The 14,380-nt window shown below is 59.8% G+C and overlaps 1 protein-coding gene across 1 annotated transcript in view; it reads right to left on the reverse strand.

Moving 5' to 3' along the window:
• The window catches only part of LOC142908408 (uncharacterized), a 93,953-nt gene that overhangs the window by 29,455 nt on the left and 50,118 nt on the right, over positions 1 to 14,380 (reverse strand). Inside the window, exons 6-9 of the mRNA XM_076059037.1 lie at positions 9,369 to 10,925; positions 6,004 to 6,115; positions 5,019 to 5,165; positions 3,191 to 3,321 (exon numbers count right to left, since the gene is read on the reverse strand). Coding sequence (XP_075915152.1) covers positions 3,191 to 3,321; positions 5,019 to 5,165; positions 6,004 to 6,115; positions 9,369 to 10,925 — 1,947 coding nt within the window. The remainder of the gene's footprint in view (positions 1 to 3,190; positions 3,322 to 5,018; positions 5,166 to 6,003; positions 6,116 to 9,368; positions 10,926 to 14,380) is intronic.

The following is a 14,380-nucleotide window of genomic DNA, read 5'->3' on the forward strand; positions in this document are numbered from 1 at the left end:
CGCTCACCGCCATGCTCACCACCTCGCACGCTCACCACCACGCTCACCACCACGCTCACCACCTCGCTCACCACCACGCTCACCACCACGCTCACCACCACGCTCACCACCTCGCTCACCACCACGCTCACCACTCACCACCACCACCACGCTCACCACCACGCTCACCGCCATGCTCACCACCTCGCACGCTCACCACCACGCTCACCACCACGCTCACCACCACGCTCACCACCACCACGCTCACCACCACCACGCTCACCACCACCACGCTCACCACCACCACGCTCACCATCCCGCATGCTCACCACGCTCACCACCACGCTCACCACCACGCTCACCACCACGCTCACCACCACGCTCACCACCACCACGCTCACCACCACGCTCACCACGCTCACCACCACGCTCACCACCACGCTCACCACCTCGCTCACCACCACGCTCACCACCCACCACCACCACGCTCACCACCACGCTCACCACCACGCTCACCACCACGCTCACCACCACGCTCACCACCACGCTCACCACCACGCTCACCACCACGCTCACCACCACGCTCACCACCACCACGCTCACCACCACGCTCACCACCACGCTCACCACCTCGCATGCTCACCGCCTAGCACGCTCACCACCACGCTCACCACCACGCTCACCACCACGCTCACCACCACCACGCTCACCACCACCACGCTCACCACCACGCTCACCACCACGCTCACCACCTCGCTCACCGTCACGCTCACCGCCACGCTCACCACCACGCTCACCACCACGCTCACCACCACGCTCACCACCACGCTCACCACCACGCTCACCACCACGCTCACCACCACGCTCACCACCACGCTCACCACCACCACGCTCACCACCACGCTCACCACCACGCTCACCACCACGCTCACCACCACGCTCACCACCACGCTCACCACCACGCTCACCACCACGCTCACCACCACGCTCACCACCTCGCTCACCACCTCGCTCACCACCTCGCTCACCACCACGCTCACCACCACGCTCACCACCATGCTCACACGCTCACCACCACGCTCACACGCTCACCACCACGCTCACCACCACGCTCACCACCACGCTCACCACCACGCTCACCACCACGCTCACCACCACCACGCTCACCACTCACCACCACCACCACGCTCACCACCACGCTCACCACCACCACGCTCACCACCACGCTCACCACCTCGCTCACCACCACGCTCACCACCTCGCTCACCACCACGCTCACCACCTCGCTCACCACCACGCTCACCACTCACCACCACCACCACGCTCACCACCACGCTCACCGCCATGCTCACCACCTCGCACGCTCACCACCACGCTCACCACCACGCTCACCACCTCGCTCACCACCACGCTCACCACCACGCTCACCACCACGCTCACCACCACGCTCACCACCTCGCTCACCACCACGCTCACCACTCACCACCACCACCACGCTCACCACCACGCTCACCGCCATGCTCACCACCTCGCACGCTCACCACCACGCTCACCACCACGCTCACCACCACGCTCACCACCACCACGCTCACCACCACCACGCTCACCACCACCACGCTCACCACCACCACGCTCACCATCCCGCATGCTCACCACGCTCACCACCACGCTCACCACCACGCTCACCACCACGCTCACCACCACGCTCACCACCACGCTCACCACCACCACGCTCACCACCACGGTCACACGCTGACCACCACGCTGACACCACGGTGTGTGTGTGTAGTGTGTAGTGTGTGTGTGTAGTGTGTGTGTGTGTGGTGTGTGTGTGTGTGTAGTGTGTGTGTGCGTATACGTGTGTGTGTGTGTAGTGTGTGTGGTGTGTGTGTAGTGTGTGTGGTGTGTGTGTAGTGTGTGTGTGTGTGTGTAGTGTGTGTGTGTGTGGTGTGTGTGTGTAGTGTGTAGTGTGTGTGTGTGTGTTGTGTGTGTGTGTGTGTGTAGTGTGTAGTGTGTGTGGTGTGTGTGTGTAGTGTGTGTGTGCGTATACGTGTGGGTGTGTGTGTAGTGTGTGTGGTGTGTGTGTAGTGTGTGTGGTGTGTGTGTGTGTGGTGTGTGTGTAGTGTGTGTGTGGTGTGTGTGGTGTGTGGTGTGTGTGTGTGTGTACGTGTGTGTACGTGTGTGTACGTGTGTGTACGTGTGTGTGTAGTGTGTGTGTGTAGTGTGTGTGTGTAGTGTGTGTGTAGTGTGTGTGTGTAGTGTGTGTGTGTGTGGTGTGTGTGTAGTGTGTGTGTAGTGTGTGTGTGTAGTGTGTGTGTGTGTAGTGTGTGTGTGTGTGGTGTGTGTGTGTAGTGTGTGTGTGTGTGTAGTGTGTGTGGTGTGTGTGTAGTGTGTGTGGTGTGTGTGTGTAGTGTGTGTGGTGTGTGTGTGTGTGGTGTGTGTGTAGTGTGTGTGTGTACGTGTGTGTGTGTACGTGTGTGTGTGTGGTGTGTGTGTGTAGTGTGTGTGTGTACGTGTGTGTGTGTGTAGTGTGTGTGTGTAGTGTATGTGTGTGTAGTGTGTGTGTGTGTGTGAAGTGTGTGTGTAGTGTGTGTGTGTAGTGTGTGTGTGTGTGTAGTGTGTGTGTGTAGTGTGTGTGTGGGTTTGTGTGTGTAGTGTGTGTAGTGTGTGTGTAGTATGTGTGTGTGTAGTGTGTGTGTGTGTAGTGTGTGTAGTGTGTGTGTGTGTAGTGTGTGTGTGTGTTGTGTGTGTAGTGTGTGTGTAGTGTGTGTGTGTGTAGTGTGTGTGTACGTGTGTGTAGTGTGTGTAGTGTGTGTGTACGTGTGTGTAGTGTGTGTGTAGTGTGTGTGTGTGTAGTGTGTGTGTGTGTTGTGTGTGGTGTGTGTAGTGTGTGTGTGTGTAGTGTGTGTGTGGTGTGTGTGTACGTGTGTGTAGTGTGTGTGGTGTGTGTGCGTGTGTGTGTGTGTAGCGTGTGTGTGTAGTGTGTGTGTGTGCATGTGTGTGTGCGTGCGTGTGTAGTGTGTGCGTGTGTGTGTGTCTGTGTGTGTGTGTCTGTGTGTGTGTGTCTGTGTGTGCGTGGTGTGCGTGTGTGTAGTGTGTGTGCGCGTGTGTGTGTAGTGTGTGTGTGTGTCTGTGTGTGTGTGTCTGTGTGTGTGTGTACGTGTGTGCGTGCGTGTGTGTGTGTGTGTGCGCGCGCGAGCGAGCGAGCGACCTTTAACCCCGGCGGATCAGGCGCATGCTGCGAGGGGGGCGGGCAGCCGCGCAGCGATTGGCTGAGGCGGGAGACGAGGTCGTAGGTCGCGACGTCTGTCCTGGGCACTCCGTAAGTGCCCAGGATGGGATCTGCCACGGCGATAACAGAGCCCGATTTTTATTTAAAAAATAAATAAAAACATATATACATCGTTCATTACGATTTAAAGCTTTCGTGACTGCAATGATTCATCTTCTTTGGTTCTTTCGGTAAAGCCACCACCACCACCACGTAGAATGAAAATAAAATAACAAATTGATAAAATAAAATAACACAATAACAATAAAATTCTCGCGACGTTTCGGCCACAACACAAGCGGCCTTCATCAGGTGAAGGGGGCGAGACTGTCTGGGTAGGACAGCGCTGGAGTGAAAGAGCCACGTTCAGATCACGGCCTTTAAGCTTAGAGTCGCGGCATCTCTTCAGAAAGGTGAGAGACTCGATTAGTTGAGCCTTCTTATCCCGGAGTCTGTTGAATGATCTTAAGGATGTGTGGAATCCCTCCCCGTAGAGGCGGTTAAATTTCGATTTAAAGCTTTCGTGACTGCAATGATTCATCTTCTTTGGTTCTTTCGGTAAAGTCACCACCACGTAAGAATGAGAATAAAATAATAAATTGATAAAATAAAATAACACAATAATATTCTCACGACTTTTCGGCCACAACACAAGCGGCCTTCATCAGGTGAAGGGGGCGAGACTGTCTGGTAGGACAGCGCTGGAGTGAAAGAGCCACGTTCAGATCACGGCCTTTAAGCTTAGAGTCGCAGTCACGAAAGCTTTAAATCGAAATTTAACCGCCACTACGGGGAGGGATTCCACACATCCTTAAGATCATTCAACAGACTTCGGGATAAGAAGGCTCAACTAATCGAGTCTCTCACCTTTCTGAAGAGATGCCGCGACTCTAAGCTTAAAGGCCGTGATCTGAACGTGGCTCTTTCACTCCAGCGCTGTCCTACCAGACAGTCTCGCCCCCTTCACCTGATGAAGGCCGCTTGTGTTGTGGCCGAAACGTCGTGAGAATTATTATCGTGTTATTTTATTTTATCAATTTATTATTTTATTATCATTCTACGTGGTGGTGACTTTACCGAAAGAACCAAAGAAGATCGTTCATTACGTCACCAAATGCTACGAGCACCTTGCCACGGCCGATGTAACAAACGCATCAAGTCGTGATAATGAACGTGTGTGTGTGTGTGCGCGTCACTACGAGTCTCCACGAAGCTTTACGAGTCTCCACTAATACAACGTCGTCATCAACGTCATCGTCGTCATCATCGTCATCATCGTCGTCAGCGTCGTCAGCGTCATCATCAGCGTCAGCGTCGTCAGCGTCATCGTCATCATCAGCGTCGTCATTGTCATCATCAGCGTCGTCATCGTCATCATCAGCGTCAGCATCATCATCATCATCAGCGTTATCATCATCATCAGCGTCGACATCGTCAACATCAGCGTCGTCATCGCCATCCTCATCATCATCAGCGTCGTCATCGTCATCGTCATCATCAGCGTCGTCATCGTCATCATTGCCATCCTCCTCATCATCGCCATCCTCCTCATCATCATCGTCAACATCATCGTCAACATCAGCGTCATCATCGCCATCCTCCTCATCATCATCATCGCCATCCTCCTCATCATCATCAACATCATCGTCATCATCATCAACATCATCGTCATCATCATCAGACTCCTCCTCCTCCTCGAACGAGGTGAGTGATGTGAGTCCACCCACCCCCCGCCCACTCCGCTCCACGCCCCTCAACCCGTTGTTACCTTTTGCCGTTGCCGCGATTGGACGAGCCGGGTCAGGTGACGGGTCAGGTGACGGGTCAGGTGACGGCAGCGGAGCGACGCGGTTGGTCGACCCGGGCCGGCGGACCGCCTGCCGAGGATCCTCGGCGGGGGCTGGCGGTCCGTCGCCTGGGGAGAGCGGAGACTCCACGTTAGTGTGGCCGGGGGAAAGGACGTCCGACCGTCCCGACCGTCCCGACTGTCCGTCCGCAGCATTGTCCAGGGGCGGGCAGCCGGATCGCAACCAGCAACCAGCAACCACCAACAATCATCAACCAACAACAAACAACGAACAACCATCAACCACCAACAAACATCAACCACCACCATCAACCAGCAACCACCAACAAACATCAATCACCACCACCATCAATCACCAACCACCAACCATCAACCACCAACCACCACCATCAACCATCAACCACCACCACCATCAACCACCAACAACAACCATCAACCACCACCACCATCAACCACCAACCACCAACCACCATCAACCACCATCAACCACCAACCACCACCAACCACCAATCACCAGCGACCACCACCAACGACCACCACCAACCACCACCACCAGCCACCAACCACCAACAACGAACAACCCACAACCAACCACCAACAACCACCATCAACCACCACCAACCACCATCAACCACCACCAGCCACCAACCACCAACAACGAACAACCCACAACCAACCACCACCAACCACCACCAACCACCATCAACCACCACCAGCCACCAACCACCAACAACGAACAACCCACAACCAACCACCACCAACCACCATCAACGAACCACCAACCACCAGCAACAACCAACCACCAACCATCGTGTGTGGGGCTGTCGCCACCCCCCCCCCCACGTGCCCCCACCCCCCCCCCCCACGTGCCCCCCCCCACGTGTCCCCCCCACCCCACCCCCCCCCCACGTGCCCCCCCCCACGTGCCCCCCCCCCCCCCACGTACCCCCCCCCGTGACGTCCAGTTCCTGCAGCTGCTTCTGCAGCGCCTCCAGCTGCAGCCGCAGCCTCTCGCCTCCATCGGGGAGGGCGGTCACGTGGGCGGTCCTCAGCGTCATCTCACACACACAGACACAGCCAAAGTAGCCCAGGTAGCCTCTACAGGATGTAGGGGCAAGTGCTGTCAGTAGCAGCACCTACACACACACACAGACAAAGGTAGCCCAGGTAGCCTCTACACACGCTAGGGGCAAGTGCTGTCAGTAGCGAGTAGCAGCACCTACACACACACACAGACAAAGGTAGCCCTGGTAGCCTCTACAAGATGTAGGGGCAAGTGCTGTCAGTAGCGAGTAGCAGCACCTACACACACACACACAGACAAAGGTAGCCCAGGTAGCCTCTCGCCTCCATCAGGGAGGGCGGTCACGTGGGCGGTCCTCAGCGTCATCTCACACACACAGACACAGACAAAGGTAGCCCAGGTAGCCTCTACAGGATGTAGGGGCAAGTGCTGTGTTAGTAGCGAGTAGCAGCACCTACACACAGACACAGACACAGACAAAGGTAGCCCAGGTAGCCTCTCGCCTCCATCAGGGAGGGCGGTCACGTGGGCGGTCCTCAGCGTCATCTCACACACACACAGCCAAAGTAGCCCAGGTAGCCTCTACAGGATGTATGGGCAAGTGCTGTCAGTAGCAGCACCTACACACACACACAGACAAAGGTACCCCAGGTAGCCTCTCGCCTCCATCAGGGAGGGCGGTCACGTGGGCGGTCCTCAGCGTCATCTCACACACACACACAGACACAGCCAAAGTAGCCCAGGTAGCCTCTACACACGCTAGGGGCAAGTGCTGTCAGTAGCAGCACCTACACACACACACAGACAAAGGTAGCCCAGGTAGCCTCTCGCCTCCATCAGGGAGGGCGGTCACGTGGGCGGTCCTCAGCGTCATCTCACACACACACACAGACACAGCCAAAGTAGCCCAGGTAGCCTCTACACACGCTAGGGGCAAGTGCTGTCAGTAGCAGCACCTACACACACACACAGACACAGACAAAGGTAGCCCAGGTAGCCTCTCGCCTCCATCAGGGAGGGCGGTCACGTGGGCGGTCCTCAGCGTCATCTCACACACACACACAGACACAGCCAAAGTAGCCCAGGTAGCCTCTACACACGCTAGGGGCAAGTGCTGTCAGCAGCAGCACCTACACACACAGACACAGACAAAGGTAGCCCAGGTAGCCTCTCGCCTCCATCAGGGAGGGCGGTCACGTGGGCGGTCCTCAGCGTCATCTCACACACACACAGACACAGACAAAGGTACCCCAGGTAGCCTCTACAAGATGTAGGGGCAAGTGCTGTCAGTAGCGAGTAGCAGCACCTACACACAGACACAGACAAAGGTAGCCCAGGTAGCCTCTCGCCTCCATCGGGGAGGGCGGTCACGTGGGCGGTCCTCAGCGTCATCTCACACACACACAGCCAAAGTAGCCCAGGTAGCCTCTACAGGATGTATGGGCAAGTGCTGTCAGTAGCAGCACCTACACACACACACAGACAAAGGTACCCCAGGTAGCCTCTCGCCTCCATCAGGGAGGGCGGTCACGTGGGCGGTCCTCAGCGTCATCTCACACACACAGACACAGCCAAAGTAGCCCAGGTAGCCTCTACACACGCTAGGGGCAAGTGCTGTTAGCAGCGAGTAGCAGCACCTACACACACACACAGACACAGCCAAAGTAGCCCAGGTAGCCTCTACAGGATGTATGGGCAAGTGCTGTCAGTAGCAGCACCTACACACACACACAGACAAAGGTACCCCAGGTAGCCTCTCGCCTCCATCAGGGAGGGCGGTCACGTGGGCGGTCCTCAGCGTCATCTCACACACACAGACACAGCCAAAGTAGCCCAGGTAGCCTCTACACACGCTAGGGGCAAGTGCTGTCAGTAGCGAGTAGCAGCACCTACACACACACACAGACAAAGGTAGCCCAGGTAGCCTCTCGCCTCCATCAGGGAGGGCGGTCACGTGGGCGGTCCTCAGCGTCATCTCACACACACAGACACAGACAAAGGTAGCCCAGGTAGCCTTTACAGGATGTAGGGGCAAGTGCTGTGTTAGTAGCGAGTAGCAGCACCTACACACAGACACAGACAAAGGTAGCCCAGGTAGCCTCTACACACGCTAGGGGCAAGTGCTGTCAGTAGCAGCACCTACACACACACACAGACAAAGGTAGCCCAGGTAGCCTCTACACACGCTAGGGGCAAGTGCTGTCAGTAGCAGCACCTACACACACAGACACAGACAAAGGTAGCCCAGGTAGCCTCTCGCCTCCATCAGGGAGGGCGGTCACGTGGGCGGTCCTCAGCGTCATCTCACACACACACAGACACAGCCAAAGTAGCCCAGGTAGCCTCTACAGGATGTAGGGGCAAGTGCTGTCAGTAGCAGCACCTACACACACACACAGACAAAGGTAGCCCAGGTAGCCTCTCGCCTCCATCAGGGAGGGCGGTCACGTGGGCGGTCCTCAGCGTCATCTCACACACACAGACACAGCCAAAGTAGCCCAGGTAGCCTCTACACACGCTAGGGGCAAGTGCTGTCAGTAGCGAGTAGCAGCACCTACACACAGACACAGACAAAGGTAGCCCAGGTAGCCTCTACACACGCTAGGGGCAAGTGCTGTGTCAGTAGCGAGTAGCAGCACCTACACACACAGACACAGACAAAGGTAGCCCAGGTAGCCTCTCGCCTCCATCAGGGAGGGCGGTCACGTGGGCGGTCCTCAGCGTCATCTCACACACACACAGACACAGACAAAGGTACCCCGTATAGCCTCTAACACAGCTGTAGGGGCAAGTGCTGCTAGTAGCGAGTAGCAGCACCTACACACACACACAGACAAAGGTCCCCCGTGTAGCCTCTACAGGATGTAGGGGCAAGTGCTGTTAGTAGCGAGTAGCAGCACCTACACACACACACAGACAGGAGCCTCAACACACCCTAGGGGCAAGTGCTGTTAGTAGCGAACCCACGACCTCCCGCGTGCCCGGCGAGGTAGTCAACATCTCATAGCCACCACCACCACCAGTACCACAACCACCACCACAACCACTACCACTACCACCACCACTACCAACATCACCACCACCACCACCACTCACACCACCACCACAACCACCACCACAACCACCACCACAACCACCACCACCACCACTACCATCATCACCACCACAACCACCACCACCACCACTACCATCATCACCACCACAACCACCACCACCACCACCACCCCCACCACCACAACCACCACCACCGCCACCACCACCATCACTACCACCCCCACGCCTCTCACCATTGTCCTCTGCACCTCGCTCACGATGCTGTTCCTGTCGAGAGCGGCCGGGCGAGGCTGCGGCTGGCCGCCGCCACCACCACCACGGATGTTGTGCTGTTGTGGCGGTTGTTGTTGTTGTGGTTGTGGTTGTTGTTGTGGTTGTTGTTGTTGTTGTTGTGTCGCCCGCGGGGCGAATCCGGCAAACGAAGTGAGCGGGCGCTGCGTGGCCCTGGGGGCCGCGGCGATTTGACGGCTCGCGGAGAGTTTTGTGACGTCGTCGTCGCCTCTAGGGGCCGTGGCGATTTGACGGCTCGCGGAGGGTTTTGTGACGACGTCGTCGTCGCCTCTGGGGGCCGTGGCGATTTGACGGCTCGCGGAGGGTTTTGTGACGACGTCGTCGTCGCCTCTGGGGGCCGTGGCGATTTGACGGCTCGCGGAGGGTTTTGTGACGACGTCGTCGTCGCCTCTGGGGGCCGTGGCGATTTGACGACTCGCGGAGGGTTTTGTGACGACGTCGTCGTCGCCTCTAGGGGCCGCGGCGATTTTACGGCTCGCGGAGGGTTTCGTGACGTCGTCGTCGCCCCTGGGGGCCGTGGCGATTTGACGGCTCGCGGAGAGTTTTGTGACGTCGTCGTCGCCCCTGGGGGCCGCGGCGATTTGACGGCTCGCGGAGGGTTTCGTGACGTCGTTGTCGCCTCTGGGGGCCGTGGCGATTTGAAGACTCGCGGAGGGTTTTGTGACGACGTCGTCGTTGCCGCCCCTGGGGGCCGTTGTGATTTGACGACTCGCGGAGGGTTTTGTGACATCATCGTCGTCGCCTCTAGGGGCCGCGGCAATTTGACGGCTTGCGGAGGGTTTCGTGACGTCGTCGTCGCCTCTAGGGGCCGCGGCGATTTGACGGCTCGCGGAGGGTTTCGCGACGTCATCGTCGTCGCCCCTGGGGGCCGCGGCGATTTGACGGCTCGCGGAGGGTTTCGCGACATCATCGTCGTCGCCCCTGGGGGCCGCGGCGATTTGACGGCTCGCGGAGGGTTTTGTGACGTCGCCCCTGGGGGCCGCGGCGATTTGAAGACTCGCGGAGGGTTTCGTGACGACGTCATTGTCGCCTCTAGGGGCCGCGGCGATTTGACGGCTCGCGGAGGGTTTTGTGACGACGTCGTCGCCTCTAGGGGCCGCGGCGATTTGACGGCTCGCGGAGGGTTTTGTGACGACGTCGCCCCTGGGGGCCGCGGCGATTTGAAGACTCGCGGAGGGTTTCGTGACGTCGTCGTTGTCGCCTCTAGGGGCCGCGGCGATTTGACGGCTCGCGACGCGGCCCCCGGGGAGCGAGCTGGCGAGGCAGGGCTTAGGGACCGAGTCAAACTTCTCCTTCCCGTCGGCTCCACCGCTCGAGCCGGCCCCGGGGTCCGCGGCGATTTCCTCGCCGGGTCGAGCCGCGGGGGCGTCCGCGACCTTCCCACAATCCCCGGCGGCCGCCCCCTTCCCATCATCCTCCTCCTCCGGCCTGACCCGGAAGGGGTTTCTCTCTGTGGGCCGGGTCAAAGGTCGAGCAGGAGGTCGGTCCAGGGTCGGATCCTGGGAAGGCACACACACACACACACCGTGAACCCAGCCACACGGCCACCGTGAACACAGCCACACGGCCACAGTGAACCCAGCCACACGGCCACAGTGAACCCAGGCACGCGGCCACCGTGAACCCAGCCACACGGCCACCGTGAACCCAGCCACACGGCCACCGTGAACCCAGCCACACGTCCGTAGTGAACACAGAGACACGGCAACAGTGAACCCAGCCACACGGCCACCGTGAACCCAGCCATACGGCCATCGTGAACACAGAGACACGGCAACAGTGAACCCAGCCACACGGCCACAGTGAACCCAGCCACACGGCCACCGTGAACCCAGCCACACGGCCGCCGTGAACCCAGCCACACGGCCACCGTGAACCCAGCCACACGGCCACCGTGAACCCTGGCACACGGCCACAGTGAACCCAGCCACACAGCCACAGTGAACCCAGCCACACGGCCACAGTGAACCCAGGCACATGGCCATCGTGAACCCAGCCACATGGCCATCGTGAACCCAGCCACACGGCCATCGTGAACCCAGCCACACGGCCATCGTGAACCCAGCCACACGGCCGTCGTGAACCCAGCCACACAGCCGTCGTGAATCCAGCCACACGGCCATCGTGAACCCAGCCACACAGCCATCGTGAACCCAGCCACACAGCCACAGTGAACCCAGCCACACGGCCACAGTGAACCCAGCCACACGGCCACCGTGAACCCAGCCACACGGCCACCGTGAACCCAGCCACACGGCCATCGTGAACCCAGCCACACGGCCACCATGAACCCAGCCACACGGCCGCCGTGAACCCAGCCACACGGCCACCGTGAACCCAGCCACACAGTCGTCGTGAACCCAGCCACACGGCCATCGTGAACCCAGCCACACGGCCATCGTGAACCCAGCCACACGGCCGTCGTGAACCCAGCCACACGGGCACCGTGAACCCAGCCACACGGCCACCGTGAACCCAGCCACACGGCCACCGTGAACCCAGCCACACGGCCATCGTGAACCCAGCCACACGGCCATCGTGAACCCAGCCACACGGCCATCGTGAACCCAGCCACACGCCACAGTGAACCCAGCCACACGGTCACCGTGAACCCAGAGACACGGTCGTCGTGAACCCAGCCACACAGCCATCGTGAACACAGAGACACGGCAACAGTGAACCCAGCCACACTGCCACCGTGAACCCAGCCACACGGCCACCGTGAACCCAGCCACACGGCCGCCGTGAACCCAGCCACACGGCCACAGTGAACCCAGCCACACGGCCATCGTGAACCCAGCCACACTGCCACCGTGAACCCAGAGACACGGCCATCGTGAACCCAGCCACACAGCCATCGTGAACACAGAGACACGGCAACAGTGAACCCAGCCACACGGCCACCGTGAACCCAGCCACACTGCCACCGTGAACCCAGCCACACGGCCATCGTGAACCCAGCCACACGGCCATCGTGAACACAGAGACACGGCAACAGTGAACCCAGCCACACGGCCATCGTGAACCCAGCCACACGGCCATCGTGAACCCAGCCACACGGCCATCGTGAACCCAGCCACACGGCCATCATGAACCCAGCCACACGGCCACCGTGAACCCAGCCACACGGCCACAGTGAACCCAGCCACACGGCCATCATGAACACAGCCACACGGCCACAGTGAACCCAGCCACACGGCCATCGTGAACCCAGCCACACGGCCACCGTGTACACAGAGACACGGCCACAGTGAACCCAGAGACAGCGCCACAGTGAACCCAGCCACACGGCCACCGTGAACCCAGCCACACGGCCATCGTGAACCCAGCCACACGGCCATCGTGAACACAGAGACACGGCCACCGTGAACCCAGCCACACGGCCATCGTGAACAGAGACACGGCCACCGTGAACCCAGCCACACGGCCACCGTGAACCCAGCCACACGGCCATCGTGAACCCAGCCACACGGCCACCGTGAACCCAACCACACGGTCACAGTGAACACAGCCACACGGCCATCGTGAACACAGCCACACGGCGACCGTGAACCCAGCTACACGGCCAACATGAACACAGCCACATGGCTACAGTGAACCCAGCCACACCGTCACAGTGAACACAGCCACACGGTCATCGTGAACCCAGCCACACGGCCACAGTGAACCCAGCCACACGGCCATCGTGAACACAGAGACACGGCCACCGTGAACCCAGCCACACGGCCACCGTGAACGCAGCCACACGGCCACAGTGAACCCAGCCACTCGGCCACCGTGAACCCAGCCACACGGCCACCGTGAACCCAGCCACACGGCCATCGTGAACCCAGCCACACGGTCACAGTGAACACAGCCACACGGTCATCGTGAACCCAGAGACACGGCCACCGTGAACCCAGCCACACGGCCACCGTGAACTCAGCCACACGGCCACCGTGAACCCAGCCACACGGCCATCGTGAACCCAGCCACACGTCCACCGTGAACCCAGCCACACGGCCACCGTGAACCCAGAGACACGGCCATCGTGAACCCAGCCACACGGCCGCCGTGAACCCAGCCACATGGCCGCTGTGAACCCAGCCACATGGCCACCGTGAACCCAGCCACACGGCCACCGTGAACCCAGCCACACGGCCACCGTGAACCCAGCCACACGGCCACAGTGAACCCAGCTACACGGCCATCGTGTACACAGAGACACGGCCACAGTGAACCCAGCCACACGGTCACAGTGAACCCAGCCACACGGCCATCGTGAACCCAGCCACACGGCCATCGTGAACCCAGCCACACGGCCATCGTGAACCCAGCCACACGGCCACCGTGTACACAGAGACACGGCCACAGTGAACCCAGAGACACGACCACTATGAACCCAGCCACACGGCCACCGTGAACCCAGCCACACGCCACCGTGAACCCAGGCACACGGCCGTCGTGACCACAGCCACACGGCCGTCGTGAACCCAACCACACGGCCACCGTGAACCCAGCCACACGGCCACCGTGAACCCAGCCACACGGCCACCGTGAACCCAGCCACACGGCCGTCGTGAACACAGCCACACGGCCACCGTGAACCCAGCCACACGGCCACCGTGAACCCAGCCACACGGCCGTCGTGAACACAGCCACACGGCCACCGTGAACCCAGCCACACGGCCACCGTGAACCCAGCCACACGGCCAGTGAAACCAGCCACACGGCCACAGTGAACCCAGCCACACGGCCACAGTGAACCCAGCCACACGGCCATCGTGAACACAGCCACACGGCCACAGTGAACCCAGCCACACGGCCACCGTGAACCCAACCACACGGTCACAGTGAACACAGCCACACGGCCATCGTGAACACAGCCACACGGCGACCGTGAACCCAGAGACACGGCCACCGTGAACCCAGCCACACGGCCACCGTGAACACAGCCACACGGCTACAGTGAACC

This window comes from Petromyzon marinus, assembly GCF_048934315.1.
Source record: "Petromyzon marinus isolate PM22_M1 ecotype Great Lakes invasive population chromosome 84 unlocalized genomic scaffold, UKy_Petmar_22M1.pri1.0 chr84_unloc.1, whole genome shotgun sequence".
In the NCBI taxonomy this organism is placed as follows: Eukaryota; Metazoa; Chordata; class Hyperoartia; order Petromyzontiformes; family Petromyzontidae; genus Petromyzon; species Petromyzon marinus.